This window comes from Aptenodytes patagonicus, chromosome 3 (genome assembly GCF_965638725.1).
Source record: "Aptenodytes patagonicus chromosome 3, bAptPat1.pri.cur, whole genome shotgun sequence".
NCBI lineage: Eukaryota > Metazoa > Chordata > Aves > Sphenisciformes > Spheniscidae > Aptenodytes > Aptenodytes patagonicus.
In genome coordinates this window covers 105,096,991-105,122,197 of record NC_134951.1, presented here as the reverse complement: position 1 = coordinate 105,122,197, position 25,207 = coordinate 105,096,991, and the positions used below count along the sequence as shown (strand labels likewise).

The 25,207-nt window shown below is 40.3% G+C and overlaps 1 protein-coding gene across 3 annotated transcripts in view; it reads right to left on the bottom strand.

Annotated features, from left to right (window-relative positions):
- Positions 1-25,207, bottom strand: part of HHAT (hedgehog acyltransferase) — a 188,659-nt gene that overhangs the window by 134,947 nt on the left and 28,505 nt on the right. For 2 of the 3 annotated variants that reach the window (XM_076334499.1, XM_076334498.1), the window contains exon 9: positions 13,466-13,501. The exons of the other annotated variant lie outside the window; for it this stretch is intronic. In XM_076334499.1, coding sequence (XP_076190614.1) covers positions 13,466-13,501 — 36 coding nt within the window. The remainder of the gene's footprint in view (positions 1-13,465; positions 13,502-25,207) is intronic. 3 annotated transcript variants of the gene reach the window in all.

Here is a 25,207-nt window from a genome sequence, read left to right as displayed (position 1 = left end):
TGTTTCAACAGCTGACTGTCCAATGAAGCTCTAAAGGACACACTGACATCTACTAGTTGCTGGTGCTATCAAGTACATTATATAGGACAAACCTTTATTGAACACGCACAGAGGAAGCCCTTGACTCAAGTTCATTCGCTAATATTTCATCTGTAATTTATTTTCAGTAAAAGATGATCCCTTGCCTTGAGACCAATGATAAAATTGCAGGTGTCTCACTTATAAGTAAAAGCTCTTGCTTGCCTGTCAACTAAAACTAACTGACCAAAGGCTGCTCGCAAGCTCTATCTGTTTCAACAGCTGCAGTTTTAATCATTTACTTCTAATGCAAAAGAAGTTCCTCTTATCTTGAGTCATCACCCTAAATGAAAAGTTAATTCTCTATAACTGCACTTTTCAGCAAAAATGTCATCTAAATCAGGTCATTTTTATTTTGATTTCCTGGAAACTTTTTATTTTAGCTAGGCTTCTTGTTGTTTGGGGGAAGAATGGCAAGTAACTCTCTAGTACCGGGAAGACTCCAGACTCGCACTCGAAAGCCCAGTTCTATACGAAGTCCCCAGTGCGGGAAAGTCTGGAGGTATTTTGGAGTCCTTGGTATTTGGATATCAACTTCATTCAGTTAAGAGGCGGCACTTAGCGTTAGGTCCTGTATGCATAGTCATCACGCAGCAGCAAAGCACAAATAACCCAAGGTGGCTAACTCCTATACTGACAGCAGCCCTGCAGTACTGATTTCAGTACATGCTGACAAGTAGAATCATTTAGGTTGGAAAAGACCTTTAAGATCATCAAGTCCAACCATTAACCTAACAATACCAAGTCCACCACTAAACCATGTCCCTAAGCACCACGTCTACACATCTTTTAAATACCTCCAGGGATGGTGACTCAAGTAGTACAATACAGTCTAATTAAGTAGCATACGGAGACAGAGACATTTTTCTAGGAAGCAACGTTTTTCCTGCTGTGTCCTAGCCAAAAAGTGTCCTGAAAACTGTTGTGCAGCTTGAACACGATCAGCCTGCCTACCATCCTACAGGCAAAACTCTGCATTTCACTGTTGCTGTGCGTTTGCAAAAATTTCTGTCAGTGAACACATTTATTATTCTTTTAGACAACCTGTGAATCCTGCAGAGGTCAGCTAATCTCTCCTCCATGGCAGGATCAACTCTACTTAGGTTACTCTTGAACAGGATTTGCTCTTGAGTTGTTGCTACACTCTGAGGGCATTCAAATGAGAAAGTTTACCTGATCAACTCATGGCCTGTTTTGGCTCCCCTTTTCCAGCCATCCAGAAAAGATATTTTTTTAATATATTAAAAAAAAAATATATATATATTTGAGTTTGGCAGAACTCAAAGAAAAACACTACTGAAGTTTACATCCTGATGTTAGCTCTCTATCACTGATCAAAAAAATTAAGGTCAGTATTTAAAACTACTCTGCCTCACTAGCAAGTTGTAAACGTCTAATATTTAATATTTTCAGACCAATAGTCTAATCCAGTTTTGAAAAGCAATTCATTGTGCCAAAATGCTAGATACATGCTAGATACATCCTAGAAATAATATTTAAATCTACCAGAACTGTCTCTGAAAAGCACTACACACGGAATGCTGTTACTCTTACAGCTAGAGGACATAATGTTCATTACATAATATCAGTAGTCACAAAAAATAGTAGAGCAATACTTATTACTTATAAATCCTGATTCTCTTTACATCAGTCAAGGTGGAATTCTGTTTTATTTAATGCTTTTTAAGTTTGGGGTAATATCGTGTAATTCAGGCGAGCAAACCGCATTTTGCTATTCACATAGAAGAGAACAGCAGAGGCTGGCTGGAAAGTGGAGTTACTTTTCAAGTGCCCAGCTATATTGCTTGCAAGAAAACGCTAAATCTTCTCCAGCAGAAACCAAACAAGAACTGTATGATGCTGATAAAAAGTATTATCCTTTCGTTGCCATGACCTTAGCTTGTTCTTCAGCAGCGCATGGAGGTACTGCAATTACATTTTTGGGATATGCTAGGAAGCCCACAGCGTGTTACTTCACTCTCTTATTTCAGACAGTAAGATAAATAGAAGTCTGCAGGGTTTGACCCCTTCAAAAATGTGAGTTCTACCCAGTTATTTATTTGTGACCTTTAAGATGGAAGTCTGCATGAGATTTTGATTCACATGGCCCAATTTCTTTAGGACCTAGGGATGGAGCGTTTCCCCTTGAACTGCATATACGTAAACAACATATATTTGCAAAGATGTTAACTGACATAGTTTATATATGCTTTACCGATCTTACCTTAGCTGCTTAAAAGATCACTTTTTACTACAGTTCCCTATTTACATTTATAATCCACCCAAGTAAATGCAATTAAGAGCACATACAGATTGCAAAAAATCACAGCATTTCCTTTTTTTTTTTTACCCTAAATTTATATCTGTGATAGAATGATTCCAAATCCAATACTTACTTCCTGTCCTGTTTTATCATCCGTTCTTGGTGTTACATAAAGAGCTTAGATTAAATATCAACGTTGAGCTCTTATAGAGCATTCTTAATCTCAAAGTATTTTACAAAGGATGATCATCATCCTGCTTCATCTATGAAAAGAAAAAACATGGAGATCTTCAGGGTGAAATTTCGATCTCATTGAATTCCAACAGTGAAGCTAGGATTGCACTTTACATCGCAGTACCACTGGTCAGCCAGAACAGCATTCGTATCCGCAGACGGATCCCAGAGCCTTCCATAACACCGGTGGCCTGTGATTTGCACTCGGCAACTCCACAGGCCGCTTAGGAATCAATCCAGAGAGAGTATGTCTTTCAATACTGTATCTTACTCAGCTTGACATTCACTAAAATGCCTCCCATCCCACATAGGCAGCACTTTTTAACAGTGTACTCTACTTTCTCCTGGGTATCCTGCTTACAGCTCTAAACACACTAATGTTGCCATCAGTGCTGTAAGTAACTGCAGTCAAGTCCTCTACTCAGGCTTTACTACTGAAATCAAATACTGCTGCAGACAGATACACAGATATCAGGTTCTAATGATGCCACTCAGGTGTCTCAAAGTATTTTCAACTCCACACTGAAACCCTCAAAGCACCTGATCTGTGGGTAACTAGATATGAGTTATCAAGCCTCCTGCCTTCATCCTTTCCTCCCCTCTTTTAGATTTGTTTCTTATGCTCCCTTCTTTGCACCTTGCTCTAAGGTAGATGTTTAAATTCACAAACTTCCTTAACTCTATAAATGCCCCTGGACTATTCAGAGAACCTAGAAACGAGTCTATGTATTGGAGCTTACACGGTCAGGGACAAGGAATGAAAGCAGACTGTGTACTAACAACCACACAGGGTTACTGGGGTTTTGCTCTGATTGAAACTGCTGCATGCTACTGCAGTGCCATAAAATAAGCAGTAATGCTATCTACTTCAGTAACACATCCGATAATGTACTATCCAGGTGTGATGATCTGAGAAGACTTCGTAACTTCTGACTTCAGATTAAAGTTAAGGGGTTGTTGTTTTGACATGCTATATCACAAACAGCCTCAAAACCACTTTGGACCCAGGCAAAGTCAAGTAAGCTGACTCCGAGCACAAAGATGGGCTGAAGAGCCGTGATCTTCGGGAGAGGATTCAGAACACTTCAGTCCCCAGAACGCTCCACGCACTAAGGTAGCCGAGGAAGAGAAACGCACGCAAGCTTTCCTGCCCGTGGGGATGGAGGGAGTCATTCCGTATTCCACTGTGTTAACCCTGATAGGTTATTCTGAGCAGCTGTTCCTAGAATCCTGTACATTATACAAACTACCTACTGTCTGACCTGGTACTTGCAGGAAGAGAAGGCACAAAAGCAGAGGAGGTCACATAATAGATTGCATCTTCTGGGACTCACGTTTCCTAGAATGGGACCATCTTCCAAAAAACATAAAGGCAGCCTTATGGACTCCCACATCATTCCCTGCAACATCTGCCACGCAGAGAAAGGCATTATAGAGAAAGCACAGCTTAAACACGCAAAGTTTCATCTGTTCCCAAGCTTAGCTCGGTACAGGTGAAGTACAAGTACAGAAAGAGAAACCGCAGCTCCGCCGATGTCGCCAGGCAGCTCTTGGTGCCTGCGTTTAGGTAGAACACACTGGAGCAGGCGCTAGGCGACTCCGGTTTCTGACCGGCCCGGTGCAGGCCGGCCCGCTGCGGCGGGAACGCAACCCCCTCCGGGGAGCGAGCGGGCGGGCGGGCGGGCGGGCAGCCCCGCCGGCGGGCAGCGCCCAGCGCGCGCTGCGGGCAGCGCCGGGGCAAGGCCGCCCCCTGGCGGCAGCAAGGGGCCGCGCTGGCGGAGCCGCCCGGCCGCCGCGGCGGGGTCCTGGGGCGGCTCCGGCTGAAACTGGCGGCAGGGACGGGAAGGGCGAGCGCCCTTTTGGAAACGCCGCTCCCCGGGGACGGCTACCGCCAGTGCTTTCTCCGGTGCTGAACTGGCAGCCGGCCGGAAAGAAAGCCGTCGTAATTTAAGGGTTTAGTTCTCCTGCACGGGGCGGGGAAAACAGGGCGGGAGGTTGATAACACGTTTCTGTTCCGGGGGGAGGATGACGGGCAACCTCAGAGCAGCAGCGATTCGGCCTACAAAGGTTTCAGTCTGAATCATGTGCCAGCTGAGATGTCATTTATGGCAGCTGTGCTGCATACAACTAATTTACCAGAAGCCGGGAGTAGAAAGGAATGCTCTTTTCATCCTATTTTTTCCCACATTTTTTTCCGGCGCTGGTCTACATCTTAACAATTCCAACATACTATCACGCAAAAATAGCACGTGGCTTTCCGAAACACATCTAAAACATAGAACATGAAATAACTTTGAGATTGAAGTTTATACCAACCCCACCCTACTATTTGGAGGTTGTAATCACGTCTCCTAGCGTGCCAAAATACAAATACGGACCACAGCACGTGGAAGAAAAAAAAGACAACATTAGAAGTGAGAAAGACAAAACAGTTAATCAAAAAAGAAAACAAAGTTAAGCAGAAATCTGTAAATTTATACTCTAGGTCAGATGAAACCTTTACGTGCGTTCAGCTTTAACTACAAGTGCTTGGTGGAACTGGAAGTATTACATAAATAATATTTTTTATATAACTAACACTTCTTATATATTCAGTTTTGTGACTCTGAAATACAGGTTGCTTCAGTTATAAAAGATGCAAAGTCCCTCAGACTGAAATCACACGTAAACTGCAAACAAATTCCGGCCCTTACAGTCAGAGTCAGGGACAAAGATGTTCCCATGGTGTAATTTCCTGGACTTCACAAAGAATAAATACAGAATCCTTACAATCTTAGGTGGTTCAAGACTGCTGGGCACATACTTTCTTCTATTATATTGAAATACAACCTCTGATCCAGCTCCATTAAACTACTCAGTAAAATTATTTAAAAGCAGCCTGAACTGAATCTCAAAATCCTTCACGTTCCACAAACAGTGTATTTCTTGCTCAGAGATAGTAACTCAAACACCCTGCAACAAAAATAACAAACTGTTTTAATTCACAGTTGCAACACATAAACATGATGAGATCTGTACCTTGTTAATCCCGACTTCCCCACTCCAACAGTTTAAGTTAAATGTCACATTTACATAACATTTACATAAAGATTTGGTTTTGTTTATACAAAACCCAGCCTTATTTTTGCAACATGCTCAATGCTAATTCATTACATAACAACAGATTGTTTGCTCTATTAAAAAAAAGGTTTAATTCCGAGAAGGTGTTTGAGAGACTGCAGTTGCTCTGAAGCAATTTAGCATCGTTCTTCCTTGCTGCCTGATCAAGTTTTTGCGGTTTGTTTGGTTTTGTTTTTTTAAAACAAACTTGAGGTTTTCGGACGCTGTCCCACTCTAAGCAAGACACCCCAACTGATTTTATACATCATGGTCACGTGTACAGTTCATACTTATGCCCAGTACACACACAGCAGAACTTTCACAGAGCCTCCCACCGCAACCCACAGGAGTTTAGCCACAGAGTTTAACGGTGGTAAGACTGGATCTTCTAGTTGGGAACATTTTAGAAGCTTCCAAGCACTGTCCAATTTCTTTTTTTTTTTTTTTTTTTAGCATCACTTCAGTCTTATCACTGCTTTCAGCAGGAACACAATTAGACTGGTGCTGACCCCTTCAAAAATTGCCAACACCAGTAAACACTGCAAAACTTCCAGCACATCCGAAAGCAGAGCTCACGGGAGTCTGCAGTGTGGCTGGACGTAACTGCAATATTTTATAAAAAGAGCTGTATCTTTCAGCTCCTCCATGCAGGGGTCTCTACAGATACATTGATTGCTGTCCTCTTCTGTATTTTAGAACTTTAAAACAATTTTTGCAGAAACCCTAAGGCCCCATATTGAAAGTAAGTTTAAGCTTAGGAACTATTTTTTGTTAATACCACTACCTCTTCACAGTAATAAAATAAACATTTTAACCTTAAAACTACTTATAAATTAGATACAAAGCCATTCAATCACATCTAGTGATTACTACGATTGTGTTTATTACCAACAAGACTACATACCTGGGTTTTCAATGTGCTAACTTAACCACAAAATTTCAAGTAAGACTCTACAAGGGCTGTCTCCAGCACATCATATCTACATCGCAAGACATACAAAAGATGGCAAGAATCACCTTTTGTTCTTCTTAGCTCCCTGGCTAAGGAGGTATTGTTACAGTGGGGCTTTTTTGTCCAAAAGGATGTTTTTGTAATGTGACTTGGAAACAGCCTGTTCCTGTGTTAGCCTGCTCTAGAAGCTTGTTTCACAGCTGGACACCCTTGACTGAAAACATTGCTTCTGCTACTTCACTGGCTTTATCTGCACTGCTCCAGAAGAGCACAGTGATCCAAGGGAGTCAAGACTGGCAAATACTTGCTAGAGCCTCATGCCCTACTAGTCCTTGCTTGGTTTAAAGGCTAGAGATTGGAGGCAGAAAGGACCCAAAAGAGAATGCAAGTACAGCAGTTGCACGTATCCTACACACAGTGGCCCCACCTGCATGTGACAAACTAAGTACCAGCATCACTGGATCCTTCCCCAGGAAGCGTATCAGTAGATTTAAGTGGAATGATGCAGTGCGTCACTTGCATCTTTGGCAGTTTTTACCCTATACGTTATTTTGATGATTACAGATAGATATAAATTGTTTTCCTTCATCCAGATACAGTGCTGCTTAATCAATACAGCATCTTTGTGCCAGCACTGATCCAAGTGAGAAAAATGAGATAGAGACGTAAAATTGTCATAGACGTATCGCAAGTAACACTAGAGAATATTGCTTATTCAGTGGGTCTCCCATAGACACACAGACTACGTATAGAAGTCAAACGCATCTGCTCCAACCAGTCATCCAGAACTCCCAGGCAAAACAGTACAAAGATCTGGCAAAATTGGTTAGGATTAACCTCATTTGGAATAGATTGGCCAAATCCACACAATGCAGAAATCGCCCCTTAGGGCACCGTGTTTTTCTCAAGGTGTCTGAAGGAAGGCGAGGGCAGCACTGTGGCCATTTTTTACAGCAAAAGACTAAGGTTACATGCTGAGTAAAAACACGGCCTGAAAAGAGAAAGGAAGTCCTGAGGGAAAAGCTACTGGGGAAATACTAGGGGAATGCACAGGGCACAGGAAGACAAAGGTGGTGTACTTGTATCCACACCACCTACCAGAAAGGGTCTGTGTCGAGAACTATCCCCAGAACCACACTCAGATTTTTGTTCTTGAGGAAATTATTTGCTTTGCTCCAGAAGACAGTTTAGGCATACATTGTTGTGAGATTTGGGATTGTTCAGCCTGGAGAAGAGAAGGCTTCAGGGAGACCTTATTGCAGCCTATCAGTTCTTAAAGGGGGCTTATAAGAAAGATGAGGACAGACTTTTTAGCAGGACCTGTTGCGATAGGACAAGGGGTAATGGTTTTAAACTAAAAGAGGGTAGATTTAGACTAGATATAAGGAAGAAACTTTTTACTCTGAGGGTGGCGAAGCACTGGAACAGGTTGTCCAGAGAGGTGGTAGATGCTCCATCCCTGGAAACATTCAAGGTCAGGTTGGACGGGGCTCTGAGCAACCTGATCTAGCTGAAGATGCCCCTGCTCATTCCAGGGCAGGTTGGACTAGATGACCTTTAAAGGTGCCTTCCAACCCAAACTATTCTATGATTCCCTGATTGTTGTGCATGCAGTAAGGATGACTAGGTGACCAGGACAGAGTGAACCAAAAGCCAAGCTTCTTGACAGAGCAGAGGAGAAAAAATGCATACTTGTGGGACTTTACATCTAGCGATTTCAAAGGCAGAGGCGGTTATCCAAATACCTCTATCAATCCTGTTGCAAGAAAAGCGGAATCTCTTTAATACTGTGCTGCCTAGCCCAGCTACAGTATATTAGAACATCAGTAGTATTTTATGGGCAGCCACACTGAAAGCAGCAGCAGAGAGACTGTATAGTGTTAGCACTGGTATTTGGGTCCCAAAAGAGGGCCATGCTTTACGCTGCACCCCATGTGGCACCCCAGCAGGGAATCTGGGTCTAGCTGTTGGAGCCCAGAATCACCTCTGATGTTACATAGCAATGGAGTTACAGGAGGGATGCAATATGAAGTGAAAAGGACTGTTGCATCAGATGTTGACTTTCCAAGGCCCAGGTGTGTTAGAGACAGGGAAAGCTCAGAAGTGTTGGTTTCTGTTGTTGGGGTTTTTTTGTTTGGTTGGTTTTTTAGGGTTTTTTTTTGTTTGTTTTGTTTTTTTTTTTTTTTTTTTTACAGAAACAGCAATAGCTAGAATTGCTTGGTTTTTTTAAAGCAGGGGCATAGATCTCTTCAGATCTTTTCAATGAGTCTACACTTCCCTTAGGGTTACACTTAGTGACTTCTCACCATCTCAGTAAAGAGTTGTGATGTCTTTTGGGAGGAAGTGTCTGCACTTTAGAAAACGTTTGACCTCACAGAAACTGATCTCAGTGGTACCTTTCCGAACAAAGTAGAATAACAAGGAAAAAATGACCTTTCTTAAAAATTAGTCATCAGATAGTTCATTAACATCATTATTCTGTTATTCTTTTGGGTAGCATGGAAATAGATGGGGTCCTGTGGGATTCCACAGAGAACGAAAACAAGAGTTGAGCCAGCTGATGAACAGTCTTTTCCTTACCATCTTTCATGAGTGTACCTTATTTAGAACCATAACACCTCTTTCGCCATGGGACCATTCTGCCTTTACATGGAGGTGCCCTGTTTCTAACTAAAAATGAATAGAGGTGGCAACACATACTAAATTTTGATCCCAGAGCTCAACTATGCCTTGCTTCACCTGAGAAAACTAGAAAAGGGAGTGATTTTCAAGTTTTGTATTTGGAGAACCTTTGCACCAGGTCATAAGCTAAACCTAAATAACCTGCAACACTAAACAAGCTAAAGTAATTGCAAACCATGGGGTGAGCTGTGAGCACTGCTAACAGATGGACACCTTTGGGAGACATTGGGGGTGTGTGGTCCTGCAGCTCTTTTCAAAGCCAGATCTGTACTGAAATGAGTATGATTCACACTTTTTCAAAGGCACAGCAGTGCTGAAAGCATGGCAATTTCTCAAAAGGATCATATCTCCAGGAACAGTCATTCTTCTCCACTGCCCTCATCAGTGTTGCCCTGAAGGAAGCACTGTTTGGCATTAGGACAGTAAATATTCTCGTATGTTCATGATCTTATTTCATCCAATGCCATGTTCTCAGCACTGGATGAAATGCCTGGATAAAATAGCTTCAGTGAGCAAACAGCACCAGGCAGCCTCTCTTGCTTTTTCCCCTCTAAACTGCTACCCCAAAGGCTATTTTTATGCATTTTGAACTCTGAAAATGCAACCATTGCTCCATTCTGAGAATGCTTAGATTTAGGAGAAACAGGGTAGCTTTTCTTGTAGTCACAATGAAAAAATATTACTATGCTTGTATAGTACTTGTGTGATTTAAGTAACATTGATTAATAATTTTGCTGATCCTAAAAGTAACAAATACTTTCTTTTATATCACTGTGTGAAAACAGTAGGCAAATGACCTTCCAAGTATGGTAGTACATTTTTAATGGGTAGTATCAAAACCCAGTTTTCATCATGAAATTACTGATCTTTCGCCCATGAATTTCCAGGATCCCCACTTCAAACACTATGGTGTAGCTAACAAGTGTTCAAGGCCCAGACCCCAATGTACTCAATTACACTTTAATTTCACAAATAGTAGTTCCATGATGCCACCATATTTCAGCATGCAAGTGATTAGAAATCTAGTCCTACAATCCAGTTCAGCCCAAGCCAGAAAACACCACATAATTAGCCATTTCAGTATAATATACACTTTTCAATAACAAATACATTTTAGAAGATGGCATTTTTAAACCTTTCTGGGCTATCTTAAAAACCATATCAGAAGCATAGTTCAAGCCACAGCTAGATGGATGGACAGAAATTGTTTTACATTTATTTTTTGCTAAGAACACAGAAGAAGCTGTATAGCTGTAATTGTCATACTTTGTGTCATGCTTCACTTGGACAAACCATTGACTGTATGCCAGGCTACGTACATCCTAGTCCCTTCAATCAGCATTTTAATAAGTAATTAGGCACAGATTGTCCTTTTAGCAGAGACTGTTTTTAGTTTTGTTGGCCCTGCATTTTATATTTGAAAGTGTCATACTGGGTTCCCTGTTCCACTGCGGGGTGGTGTCCTTATATTTAAAACAATATAGTATCTCCTGAACAGTTCAAATCTCAATTCATAGATTTTCAACACTTCCTGCAGCTCTCATTTGTTTGGTTTTTGTTTGGGTTTGTTTTTTTTTCCTCCCCCACTGTTTGTATTTCACACATAGAAACCCAAACTGTGAAGAGGACCATTTGTGACAGATACTATATGAACACAGAAGAAGATCTGCAAGTTCTCAGGAGTGGAGACTGTCTAAATAGGCAAAAACAAAGGCAACAACTTTCTAAAGGTCACATGGCAGACCAACAGCAGAGATGTAACACCAAGTCCTCTGTTTCCTAGTCCAGAAGTCATCTACTAAACAAAGGAAAGGGTTTTTTTTAGTTAAGGAAACCCAAGGAAAACTCATACTGCTACAACAGAAGGGAACAATATTTCCTCCTTAGCAGTACAGTTACAGAGAAAGTATCTGAATGGCTCCTCAAGTTGTTAACAGGAGTAGGTGACAGACTGAGAATGAAGTATTAAAGCTTTCTAAGGTTAGAACACCACACTGCATAGAACCCACAGTTGGCTTTGAAAAAAGCGACACATTAGTCAAAGACTACATTCAACTCATTCAAATTCAATGGCTATTTGCGGTCCAGGGATTGCACAAGCATAGAACTCCAATACTGCATCTCCACGGGATGTAAAACAATGTAGTATAAGAGAATAATATCTTATTACATTCTTTGTATGAAGCAAGTGAAAGCATATTTTGTGGCAGAAGCATTACCGGGGGCTCAAACTTAGTACATCAATGCTTGCCATGATTCTATTCTTGGTTAAGTAATTGTCTGCATTCCCAGGAGACCTTCTTGTGCACTGTATTCCCTTTACAACAGTAGCATACTTTTAAACCATTTCTTAATATGATGATTTCCATTTCTTATATGATTATTAAAAAAAAAAATCAATCTGCTGGTCAAAATATAGATGTAACCAATTTTGTAGAACTGATACCAGAACGTAAATACATTCAGTAGTCTGAAAACTATATCTACACACTGAAATACATATATCTTCAGCAATATTGACACTATGGCTTTAGTGAAGAGAGCTGTCTGTTAAAAGCTGTCACGTTACATGCAGAGAAATACACAAAAATAACTAATGTTACAAAGCCTACTGCTCAAAGGTTGAGATATCAGGATAGGGGTTTGCCTGTGCAACCTTAAAACAAACCTGATTTTCCCTCTGACATAGGCTTTGTGTGATCTCATGTCTTTCATGTTTTTTGTATTTAGTTTAAACCACAAAAGCATGGTGTTCAATGTGGTACTACCCAGTATTCTTCCCTTTAAGATGTACCCTTTGAATTATTGTCCAATTGGCACCCAGACCTTGGACAGAGAATTACCATTTTTTCCTGGATTTAGCCATGGTACTGATAATCCAGAGAAGCTGAATCTGCAAGGAGTATCTTAGATACGTCAGAGGACAAAGCTAAAAGAACACTTACAAGTGATGCTGAGCCTAAGTCAGAGAAATGCTTCCAGGCATTTATCATTCTGTCTGGAGCTGCATGCTTCTTTTACTAGCTACAGTCAACAGCAATTAGCAGGGTTCTGAAAACATTAGAAAATACATGCTTCAAGTGAGTGACCAGAGGAGTGAAAAGCAATCAGGAGCTATCAACCTGTTAGAGCTCTGGGAGTCTGTGAATCAGTGCTGAAAGCCTCTGCCACAAGGACTCATGAGTGTGAAGTGTGAACAAAGTCTTTATCCAGAAAATATGACAAAGTAGCCTAAAATAATGAGTTCGGTAGGAAGGCCAAATCAAGGGAAGCCTAACATCACCTGATCCTTATGGCAGGACCCAAACAGCAGGCTCTGGCTCACATACTGGGTTCATTCTTCCAGGGTAAAGTTCTTCACAGATGGATACAGCAACATTTTACTGGGATGAAATAACTGATAGAATGAATTCTCTATGGGCCTGAAGACCACGGCAAACTTCATCTTTCATGGTACACATCGCACTTCTTTGTAAAGATCAGTAGACAGTGATAGGTATGTTATAAAAAATTAATGCAAACATACTCTTAGTGAACACTTGTGACTTTGCTCACACAAAAGAACTTCAAACAGCAAAAACAGTTCCTCAGTGTAGCATTCAAATGCATTAACCTCCCTTTTCTTGTTGAAGTGCCCTGCTTTAATCATTGCATTCCTCTAAATGTCAAACAAAACACACAACAATTATTCCACTTTCCTTATTCATCTTCAGAACACAGTCCAACCCGTGCATCGAATCAATCAAGTTTTCTATTGAGAAAATAAGACTCCCCTCCACAGTCACAATTTTCTATAAAATTCAAGCCCTTATCAGAAGGTATGAAGGTACTTGAGTTACCAGTGGAAAAAACTTTAAAGAAGTTTTTCTTCAGTACAAGAAAAATTAAGATTTCCTCAGGAATGAGTGGAACACTGCCACTGAAATTTCCTGAGTCAAGGTTTTCCTGAAGGACACCTTAAGAGGTTCCTTAGAGATTGACATTGGGTAGATATCCAAGCCAAGTAGTTAAAGTTTTTCGAACTAATAGTGGAAGATGAAAGAGGATCTTGCCATAGAAAATATCAAGTAGTACTGAGTTCACATGGCCATCTCTACTTACAGCAACAGAAACGCTTTTTAATATGGAATTGCAATTCAAAATAGGCATTAGCTTACCTGACCAGAAAGCGATGTAGCCCAACGTCAAAACTTCTGTAAAAAAAAAAATTCACCATATTTTAATTATTTTAAAAAATACTACTCTGTTGGGTATTGTACAAACACTATTTCAAAACAATCAATAATACCAAAGATAAATATAAAATTACTGGAATTGATAAAACAGAAGCAAAAGTGTAATATACAATTTCCTTTCTGTAATGACGTGAAATTTAAGATGATCATCATATGGACAGATTTAGATGCATATTAAAAAGCTCACAAATTCCTTGGTTGAATATTTCTTCAATAAAGCAGTAACATTCATAGTAGTATAACCCACAAAGCATAAATTGTGTATATTCTGCTACTGGAAATAATTTTTTAATATTCCTGATGACCAGTGAGTCTGCATATTTCCTGTCATATGCAGGTAGATCCTCTACGCAAAACTACTGTGGAATCCTTTCTTTCCCCTCTTCTGCTCTGTACTGCACTAAAATGCAAGTGATTGCTGTGAATTCTCTCCATGATACAGAATAATCAAAGAACCCCCTTATGTCTCCTTCAGATACACAGAATATACCGAGAAGCGAGCCTTGCAAGAGTGTTCCGCTTAGATCTGGTAAGGAAAATAACTTTGAGGACTTTTGACAGTAAGTACAAGTTAGATCACACTAAATTACAAGAACCATGCCTGCAAACTTCAGCACTAACAACATACACTGGCAGTTAGCGCCAGTGTTTCTTTCCCTTTTCTGTTTCCTCCATCCCTCAGCCAGCTCAGGAGAATCAAGTTCATCAACAATGTACTAGCAAATCTTTGACACTACAGGAAGGTATCTGCTGATTTGAGATATTTACCTACTATCTGAAGTAAGTGCCGGTTTTATGGGACCGTCAATGTAATCCCAGATTAGCTGTGTGCATAATGGCACAACTGGAAAATGCAAATGTCTTATTTCCAGTGCTGGACTTGCTCTGAAACGGGCTTACATTCTGTACACAGAAAACATTTTGGCATATACTAAGCTCTTGAGCATCCTGTTCCAAAAAAGCCTAACTGATCATTTGAGTACAACATGGTTTTATTTTAACAGTATTGCTTGCAGTGTGCTGCCTTCTACCTGAAACTGCCAGAGAAGTTATCAGATAGTTAATGGCATCCTGATAACAGGAGATAGATAGAGCTGTAGAAATTCTAGGAGTTAACAGGGAGGGAAAGTCCACTGGTTCAGCAGGGCAGAGAGGAGGGGAACAAATTTCTCACTTAAAAGCTGCCTTGCAACAGAAAAAAAAAAATATTCTGCTAGGAACATGCACATGGTCATCATTAAACCTGTATTTTCACATTCCTTTCCTAAAATAATTTCCCATTTTACATTATTGTTGTACTACTGTGTAATTATACCGCATGAAGTGTATCCAGTTATCTTTCTGCATTCTTCCTGCCTGGACACATACTGTAATTTGGCTCCCCTTCTTCACTAAAATATTCTGTGTTGTACAGACAGTCTTCTGTATCAGAGCTGCCCACAGTCTGTATTTATATCTCTGAAAAACTTTTCTTCCTAGGACCAAGCACTTCAGCATGTTTCTGCTGGGATGGGGAGAAGAAGAAACTTGTACAGTTCCAGGGAACAGCTGTATGCTAAACAGCCATCTTACACATCTTCAGTCAAGCTCATCTTTTCAAGTTCTCCTAGCTATTCTCTGATGGCAATGACCAAGTCTGCTGTCGTCTCTGAAGGGACACAACAACTGAGCTCCTTGTGGACAGGGATGTAGAGCATAAAAAAAATTAACTGCTTTTGACACTGAACCAAAAGCCAGAAGGACTTGGCCTACAATGAGCATAGAAACTGAATGGTCCTGCTAACTTGAGATGATCAGAGCTGAAGGAGGTTGGGGTGGACAAAGCTGAGGCAGAGTGGGTTCAGACAGGGAGGGAAAATGAGACAGTTTGCTGTGGACTTACATGCCATCTTTTCACTCATTTTTCACTCTTTCCAAAACATAGTGATAAATCTTTTTTAATAGCAAAGTGCATTATTTCATATGGGCTTTAGCTATTAAAATATTTCCACAAAATATTCAGTATTGAAAATGAACATGCATAGAAACAATTTATTAGAATAAATGAAAAGGGGAAAAAAGATCAGGGCCTCACTAGGTATAACTCAGCATAGACAGACAGGCCCCATTATTCCTCAGTTCGATGCTGTACTGATACATTTCAACTAAGATCTTGAGTTCTCAACAGTGTAAGCAGTCATTTAAAGATGTAACACTACACTATGACCAACACAATTATGAGGATATACAGTAGCATCAGAGTGTGCACCTAGATCTTAAAGACACCTCAGGACAGTATCATTGATTAGTTCCAAAAGCAAGAACAACAAGGCCGAACAATTTCAAACTGTAAATGGGAGAAATAGTTGCATTACTTAAGGCTATGGATATTGGGTACTTTTAAGCACCTAGGATAATGAATAGACATGTTGTGCAAGGCAAAAATACTGCAAAGCTAGGATTATGGGAGGCTGGTTTTGACAAAACACTACCACAGACACTTTCAACCATTCTGCTTGTTCATATTTAAATACATACTGCATTTAAGTCAACAAGTGAAATGGAAATACAGTGAAGTAGCAATGGAAACAGATCTGGTAGATGTAATTAATCCCTCCAATCTCAGATGGAAAAGTTAACAAGGGGTAAAGAGGCTTTGTATAGCAGTGTTTAGACTGCAACTTGGGGGTGGAATAAGCAACTTCATTAAATGAAAAAAGAACAAGTAATCACACTGCATTTGTATTAAAAATTTCATAGTGATCCCTTCAACATCACAACTGTCAGGCATGACAGGGTGCTCCCCACAATCAACTCAATTACACCCGCCATATATACATGGACATGATTATCTACTGCCTATAAAGTATACCCATATTTACTTGATATTGCAACATAATTTATAATCAACTTCATACAGCTTGTTCAATCCTGAGCTTCTCCACAAAATACAGGATTTATCTGGTAGCCCTTGCAATTTAGGGTGCCTCAGTTACATAAAGTTTCACAAAAGCTTTTTGAAATCCTATAACAAGCATAATTTTCTAAAATAAAGGTTTTAATTAAAACCTAAAATAACAAGGGAAAGGATATCCATAGCAATACAAGTAAAAAGTGATTTGCCAGTTAAATTCTCTATACTGCTCAAATGTCAGTAGCAATATAACATTTTAATTTTGAGAAATAATGGGTAAAGTCTAGTTTATCAAAATAGTAATGGTAGTCTTTGAATAGGGCAAAATCTTGACTAGTCAGTGGAACAATAAAGGGGAGATATACGTAACCTCCATTTCATAATCAAGTTACTCATTGCAGACAATTTGATAGCTATTTTCTTTATAAAAATGTCTCTAATTCTGTTCCTCTGAAGGGCAGTTTTGAATCACAGTTCTGTACGCAACTTTAATGCTTTGTTAAGCATGGAAGTTCTAGTTTCCGATACATTTCAACAAAAGATTATACATATAATCCTTCCTAATCAAATTCATCTTTTCCCAGTACATCAGCTAGAAATCAGTGATCAACAATATACATATACTAAACCAACAAGGACCTTTTCCAAAATACAACCTTCCAAAACACAACCTTTGAAATATCTGCCTGCAAGCATACATCTCTCTCCTCAAGGTACATTTTCAAAACTATTTCACAGACGTGCAGTTTCTGCTTTGAAAGCTAAATGCATAATGCAACAAGCTGCCTCCAAATTTGCATTCAGCACAAAGCTGATTGGGGGGGGCGCGCACGGGGGGGAGGGAAAAAAAAGTCTTCTTATATAGAAAAGGTATGAAAAGGCAGAAACATGCTGGTGTGAACCACAGTCAATAGCAATAGCACATGCACTGAAATTGTAATCCTGATGATTCACCAAAAAACAAAAGTACAAAACCCCTCTTTGTCCCCAGGATGCAAAAAGGCATATATACATATCTGAAAGCCAAATGAGCAAAACTGTTACAAGTTTCTGTTCATGCTGTGATTAGGGTATCAGAGAAGCCAGTCATCTGTTTCCACCTTGTGTCATGGGTACTTTGGACTCACTCTGAGATTTCCATCTGTCCAATTTCCTTATAGTTGGACCTTATTTTGAAATCCTGTGACCGCCACTTGCCACTGAAGAGTGCTGTGCTGCATGGTTCTTCAGCTGTATCTGCCTATTGCAGGCTGGTGCATACCGATATAAATCAGGACCAAAAACGGGTCAGGACCTTCTCCCGGGAGCTGGTTCATGCTTTCCTGGCCACATGCCCTGAGCTCAGCACAGGTCAGCAGACAGGGTGGCTCCCAGTGGAGCTACAGATTGACATGCAGCGACAGACTCTTGTTTCCTGAGCTTCACCGTCCAAATGTCCACCCTGGTCAGCACTCTTCATAAGCCTATGTTATCCAATGGATTGTTTATGGTCCCACTTTCCACAAACTGCGGTCTAAACTCTGGTTCCTCAGCAGAGGAGTTGTGTGAGCCTTTAGTATACAACTTTCAAATTCAATGAAGTTATGCCAGCCTATGTTATTTAAGGATGTTGTGGTTTAACCTGGCAGGCAGCTGAACACCACACAGCCATTCGCCCACTCCCCCCCAGCCATGGGATGGGGGAGAGAATCAGAAAAAAAAAAAGTAAAGTTTGTGTGTTGAGATAAAGAAAGTTTAATAGGACAGAAAAGGAAGGGAAAATAATATTAATGATGATAAAAGAATATACAAAATAAGTCGTGCACAATGCAATTGCTCACCACCCACCGACCGATGCCCAGCCAGTTCCCGAGCAGCAGTCACCGCCCCCCAGCTAACTCCCCCCAGTTTATGTACTGGGCATGACGTCACATGGTATGGAATGTCCCTTTGGCCAGTTTGGGTCAGCTGTCCTGGCTGTGCCCCCTCCCAGCTTCTCACTGGCAGGGCATGAGAAGCTGAAAAGTCCTTGCCTAGTGTAAGCACTACTTAGCAACAACTAAAACATCGGTGTGTTATCAACATTATTCTCATCCTAAATCCAAAACACAGCACTGTACCAGCTACTAGGAGGAAAATTAACTCTATCCCAGCCGAAACCAGGACAAAGGACCTGATCCCACACTTACCTAGATGAAAACCGCTACTCATTAGCTGTGTTAGGGACTACAATTCATTATTCCAGTGCGATGGCTAAAGGACCCCCATCTCACAACAAGGTTTGATTGTGAGACCTCATTCCCAACGATTTACAGCGTAAAAAACCCCATAAGTGCCAAGCACGTGTCAGGATCATATGAATCAATTTAAAGTTAAGCTCATTACTAGAACCATTTTTTATGAAACGAATTGCAATAATTTGAGTTGCCAAACCCTGATTTCATATATCCATATTTTTAAACGATGTGCTGAAGAGAAAGCAGCACAGCTTTGTTTTCTGTCAGTTCCTCCCCAGGATTGCTGGGCTGTACACGCTATTCCTGGAACCAAAGCACAACAAATCATGCAAGGTGTAGCATAATCTGAGAAGCATTTGGCTAACACCATGTACTTCAGCAAAGATGCCCACTGCAAGCAGGCGGTACATCACCACTCTGAAAAGCAGATAGTGGCATGATTCTAACTTTGGGCCCTACCTTCAGGGGAGTAGATCTAGGTAGATAGTTTGCCATTTGTAAAGAGTTCAAAATCAGTAACGTAGATGGAGACAGATAAATGTGATACTGTGTGCCCAGAGACCGTATTGCATTGTAGACAGAAATATCCCGGACACCTTAAAACCAGTCATGTCGCTGCTGGAACATGAACACTTTTGAATGCAGAAAGGAATGGTGTGATTTCTATAAGCAGGAAAGGAGTTCAGTAGCAGCACTACCCCACAATTCGCTGGAGCAAACAATATAATAATTGCACTTAAATCTCTTCAAATCAGTTAGACTAGTTGCCATTTATGGTGGTGATGAAATCCAACAAGTGGGTTATTTATTATAGCTTCAGTGCCCGCTAACCTGTGGGTATTCACCATCTCTTAAAAGAAGCATTGTAGTTACTGCAATGTTTCAACAACGGTTCTCAGTCCTTCCTTTTACCAATGTGGCTAAACTTGACATCAGAAAGTCTAACTCATTCACATATCCTCAGAGCAGCCCATCCTATTTAACTGTAGAACAGTGCTTGCAAGACCAGCACTTCCATTAGCAGTCTTTGCAAATAAATCTGGCGTTTTGCCGGTGAGCTGCTGACCAAGAGTCTCTACCACACCAGAACATTTTGCACTGGAGACTGAGACATCATTGAACAACAGCTGCTTTCACTACCACAATGCTCTTAAGTTGCTTCATTGTCCCTCTTTCTCAAGCAATGCCTTACAGCAGGGATGCCCAAGAGATACGTAAACGAAAGAATTCCCCTGACAGATGTCCCACCATTTAGCAGTTCTAAACTACTTTTCTGGGTCCTCCTATTTCTGCTCACCTTTCTTCCAATGCTGCCTGTGGCAACCTCCCCAGCTGGCAATCCCTCAAAAATAAAAGCTTCCAAATTACAAATAATTACAAGTGTGCAATGTAAGTCTGAAACATGTTTTAGAGTCTTGTCTGAAGAATAAGATTACTACAGGCAAAGCAGATAGCGAAGTCTATATGCAGGTTTTCTAAGTGCTATTATTTAATGTCTCAATGAACTATAAAACTTTGCTAAAGCAAATCCCCTAGAGGGGGTATACCTGCAAAGTAGAATAAGTATTTTTCAAGTAGTGACTGCTACCAATTGATTCATCATCTTCATTATTAAAGATCTGGGAAAGCCATCCATATTTTTAAAAGACACTTTGCCTGTCTATAGCTTGCATGGATTCAGACATATTGTTTTCTGAAAGTTTACTCGAAACCTACACCTTCATAGCAAAGCTTGTCTCTTCAGTGACAATCAGCACACTTCTTTGTAAATAATATAACTGCCACCATGCTAGCATAAACTATTTAGAAAGCAGATGCACAACTTAACATAGAAAAAAATTACACTTTCACAGAAGATATTTTACAGAGAAAATAAATACAGCAAGCAAACTGAAAATATTAATCTAAAAAGCCCAGACTGTTTAGTGTTGTTAGTTTCTAAAATGAAGATGGGAAGGCGCATGATGAAAAATGAGACCCAATCCAACAACCCATTTGGATTTATCTATTACCCAAACTATGGAATATACTTTCGGACACTGAGCCTTGAAAATCACATTGCAACATTTTCTAGGAACTCTTTTGCTACATACAAGTAAGTTCTTGGAGCTCTCATTTTTCACTTCAGCCTTTCAATCAGTGCAAACACTTGGTGAATTTCACCCACATACAGATTTTACAGTCTGCCCACTGAGAGTATTGGAATTAGGAACAAATACATATATGGAGCTTTTTTGGCATTCCTTCAAGATAAACAATAACAAATCCTATCATTTCCTATGCAAAAAAACAAAGTATGTCTGTTCGTACCATGCAACATACAATGAAGCAAACCCTGGCTCAACCTATTAAGAAAATTCCTGTTTAAGTGAATTCAATGTTCTTTTAAACATCAAGATCTTAAGAACCTGCTTAAGCCTAAATCTCAAGCTTCAATGGACTGTCTTTTGTTTGTGAGCTTTGATTTTAAGTTTTAACCATCTGCAATGCAGCACACTAGTAGTAGCAGCTTTCTTTCATCTCAATGTAAAAATGCAGCTAAGAGTAAAAAAGAAAAATCTGTTATTTGAGAGAAAAAAATATGAAGAATGTCAAATGTTTTTATATCATGTCTTTGACAAGCAATTTCTTGTTACAGTAACAATAAGCAGGACCTGTACATACATGAAGATATCTTTATCATTCTCTGACACTTGCTTAGGGACATACTGGAATTTTAACACTTCATGCTTAGATAAAACACTTTGAATTTCTGTTCTATTTCTTCCTGGAATGGTTCAACAGTACAAAGTTGCCTTTTGGTTTCCTCCATTATTAGAATAACCAAAGCTGCCACCGCGTTCAACTTGTGCCAGATGCCTCCATCTGGAGTTCCTGCTCAGTGCTGTAGAGCTCTTCAGCACCAATACAGCCTATGCATAAACATTCACCTTACTTCACAAAAAAAGTAATCACATATTTACAAAGTACTCTTAGATTGAACAGAGCAAACCCTAGACATTTTACTTGCAAAGTATTTGCTGCATAGCATTGCAAGGAGAAGCTTCCCGTACCTATGAGAATGGTGGAAATCAACAATGAAATCCTGACCCAGTCAGAATCAGCAGCAAAACCCTCATGGATTTCAACAGAAGCAGAAATACCTGGACTGACTCTGGACAGCCTGTATAATGTAGGATACAGTCCAACTTCGGTATACATTTTGTTAGAGACACCTTCACCTCCGAGTAGAAAATATCACTAAGTCCCAAAGCTTCATCTGTGGAGTTTCAGTTATTAGCTGGGAGCTCAGGCTGGAGACCTGCATAGCAAAAATAATCTACAATAAGACAGCCACAAGGAAAAAGTTCTTTTGTTGACCACACAAAGACTTCACAAACTGCTAGCGGCCTCCAGCCTACAAATTGGATCCACGACCCAATATGTTTTATTGTTTCATTTCAATTTAAACATACAACTTGTATTATATCAGAAAGCCTGAGGAAAGTTTTAATGATTCTAGGCAGTGACTTCGCCGCACCTTTGCAATCTCCTGGCCAGAAAGACAAGCAGAACTTTAAGCAGGCATCAGTCATTGCCAGTGTTAATGTAAGATTACACACAGGTCCGCCTACTTAGTAGGCTTTAAGACTAGAAATTAGTTCTGTTTCTCACGTATCCGTCACACTGGATCTTGGTGATAGAGTTCAGCAGACACTTTCTTAAAAAGAGTAGATCTCATTTGTATTCCGTTAATCTCTCCCAGAACCCTTCAGAAGAAATATTACTGTAATTTTATACCTTCCCTGTTTCTTTAAAAGCCTGTGGTAGCTCATGGAGAGTGGATGAAATCTAATGCCCATTAGTGGCAAACTCCCATAGGGTAAGTTCTCCTTCAGTTTTCCTCGAGTAAGACTCCTGCAATGCAGCATCATTGTCCAATTACTATGAGATACCTATCCTTACTGCAAACAGAACAATGAAGTTTATTAATAGCCATTACTCATTTTCTACAGTGGTTGTCAGCAGGCAGAGCGCTGTTTGCCAAATGTGAGCAGCAGCAATAGTTTGTATCCATGCAGAGCTCATGTCAAATACTGCAAAGAATGGGCTTCATGGGTGATCAGCAGTAGGTGGGCTTAGCTTGGTTGTTAAAAAAGCCCAGCAATTTCAAATTACAGTAACAAAGCAGTCACTACACAAATAAATTTCCAGTAATTATTCAATTTAGACCCAAGAAGGATTAGGGTGCTTCATTATTGTCTCTTTTTACACTCCAAAGAGACAAATAATAGATTTTTTTTTCCTCTACTGAAGAGATTTAAGGAGCCTTTTAAAGTTTTAATATAACCAGCAAATTGAGCTGTACATAAATAAGAACTGTAGCATGCACTAATTGGGCTGACGTCAAAAGCAGTTAAATCTTTTGTTGCTCTCAGTGAGAGAATGACTAACCAGTCCAGAACTAAAGCATCTTTCACATATTCAGGTGACACATTAGCTAAAAATAATGTGTCACAGATCAATGCTCGGCTTTAAGCATCACAACAGTTAATAAAAAATACAAGTAAATCGGGGAAAAGTGTTATTTTTCAACTTAGAAACAAGTTATTCCACTGCTAAAAAACATGCACTAATTCTGCAATTAAATGCCCAACTTTTGGGCAAGCAGCTTAAGTATTCTGATATTAACAAGCAGGTGCAACATTTAAACATTACGTACGACTCCATAGCCTTTCTAAGGAGGGTTCTCCTCTTCAAAAGACCACCCTGACTCCAGCTGTTACTCCACACAGTAGTTTTGTATTTCACACAGGAGCATACTGCTTAGAAGTACCACAGGAGTTGTAGGTGGCAAGGACATACAGCAAGACCTGCCTCACATTCAAACCTAGTCCTTAGGTACCAACAGAAGGGGGGGGGGGGGGGGGGGGGGAGCCCTTTCCTGAGACTCTCACCCAGCATCTTCAAAGACCACATAAAAAGCTTCTCAAGAATGAAAAAGAATATTCTTTAAGCTTTTTAAAGCACATCATCCACAAATATATGCAAACACAAGCCTTCCATGACAAAACTGTTCTTATGCATGATATTTTTACTACTGATTTGGGATCCGATTCAGTGTACTTGTCCAGACAGGACACACAAACCCAGATCTTACGGCTTCAGGGTGTTAAAGTTTGCAAAAGAAGGCTTAACATGGCTCATGTGCAGAAGTCCAAATACGTCAATGCCCACTTCGGCAATATTGATTTCTTCTATTCTTCAGATTTCAATACAATTTCCCCTTATTCATGAGCACTAGGCCATTTCAACACTATGGGTGTAATTCTATTTAATCCAACTATGCTTTTAAATAATCTTTTTTCATATTTAAGGGATCACCTCTAAAAATACAGGGTGAGGAAAAGGTGCCTTTTGATTTTTAAATAGAAACACTGCAGCATTAACATTTTTTAAGCTTAAAACCAGTGAGAAGCTAGATCATTAAAAGACATTTGTTTTACCCGATATGCTGTCTAAAACACAGTGGACAACTTCTTCTTTGAAAATATCAAAGGCTGGAAATATACCAGAAGTGACACTCCTAATCTCCAGAGGAAAGGGAAATATTCATAAGCCTGTCCTTCCTTTTCTTGTCTCTCAGTTCCAGCTGCTGGGTAAGTCCCACCAGAGGCATGGAGTAGAGAGCTTTCAAAAACATAGCTGTCTAGAACTATAGTATAGATACAAAACAGATCACCTCAAAATACCTGATCCTCTTGAAGCTGACTTCTAGGCCATTTATAGCACTTAAAATGAGATTCTCTGTTCATAGCACAAGTAGGCTTGGCCCAGCATCCCTGCTCTGATTCCCAGACAGCATCCTCTCCCCAGGCACAGAACCCCAGTGAAGGTCCTCCTGTAGCTTTAGGAAGCAGCTGTTGCTGCTGCTGCAACCCCTTCCACAGCAAGGTGGGCAGCAGGTCTGAGCCACAGATCTGGATGTGCCATTCAAACTTCTACCAGGCTCTGGGTGATCCACGCTGAACCTCTTCTGTCACGCTGCCATGGAGATGTGGAGTTCCTTTTCACTGCCTGCCTCTCCTTCCCTCGTGCAAATTTTTCAAGGATTTGCAACTTAACTGACTCCTGAGGATACCTGCCACGGGAAGGAGTTTACGACCCATCATTTAGCATCCTTCCTTTTTCCCTTGTAATTACCTCTAAATGACAGGTTGCACAACAGCGATTTGCTGTTATTACTAGCATATAATCAGAGAACTAAACTCATAGGAAGGAGAAATAGAGGGAGAAAACCTGCTATCTCAAATTTCAGGTCATCCGTCAACTTATCCAGAAACACCACAGCAAAAGAGCACTACAATACTCACAGAAAGCAAGAGCCTTCCACAGGAGTTTGTTAGAGTACAAGCCCCTAAACTTAACGGCACCTTTTTCTGAGCCCAGAGGCAGGGATGTCATCCTGACTACACACAGCTGTAGCAGTTACAGCTGGACAATTATATTTGTGTTAACTTGTGCCAGACATTGGCTATTTGGGAATTTAAGGAGGCAAGCCTCCCAAATCAAGCA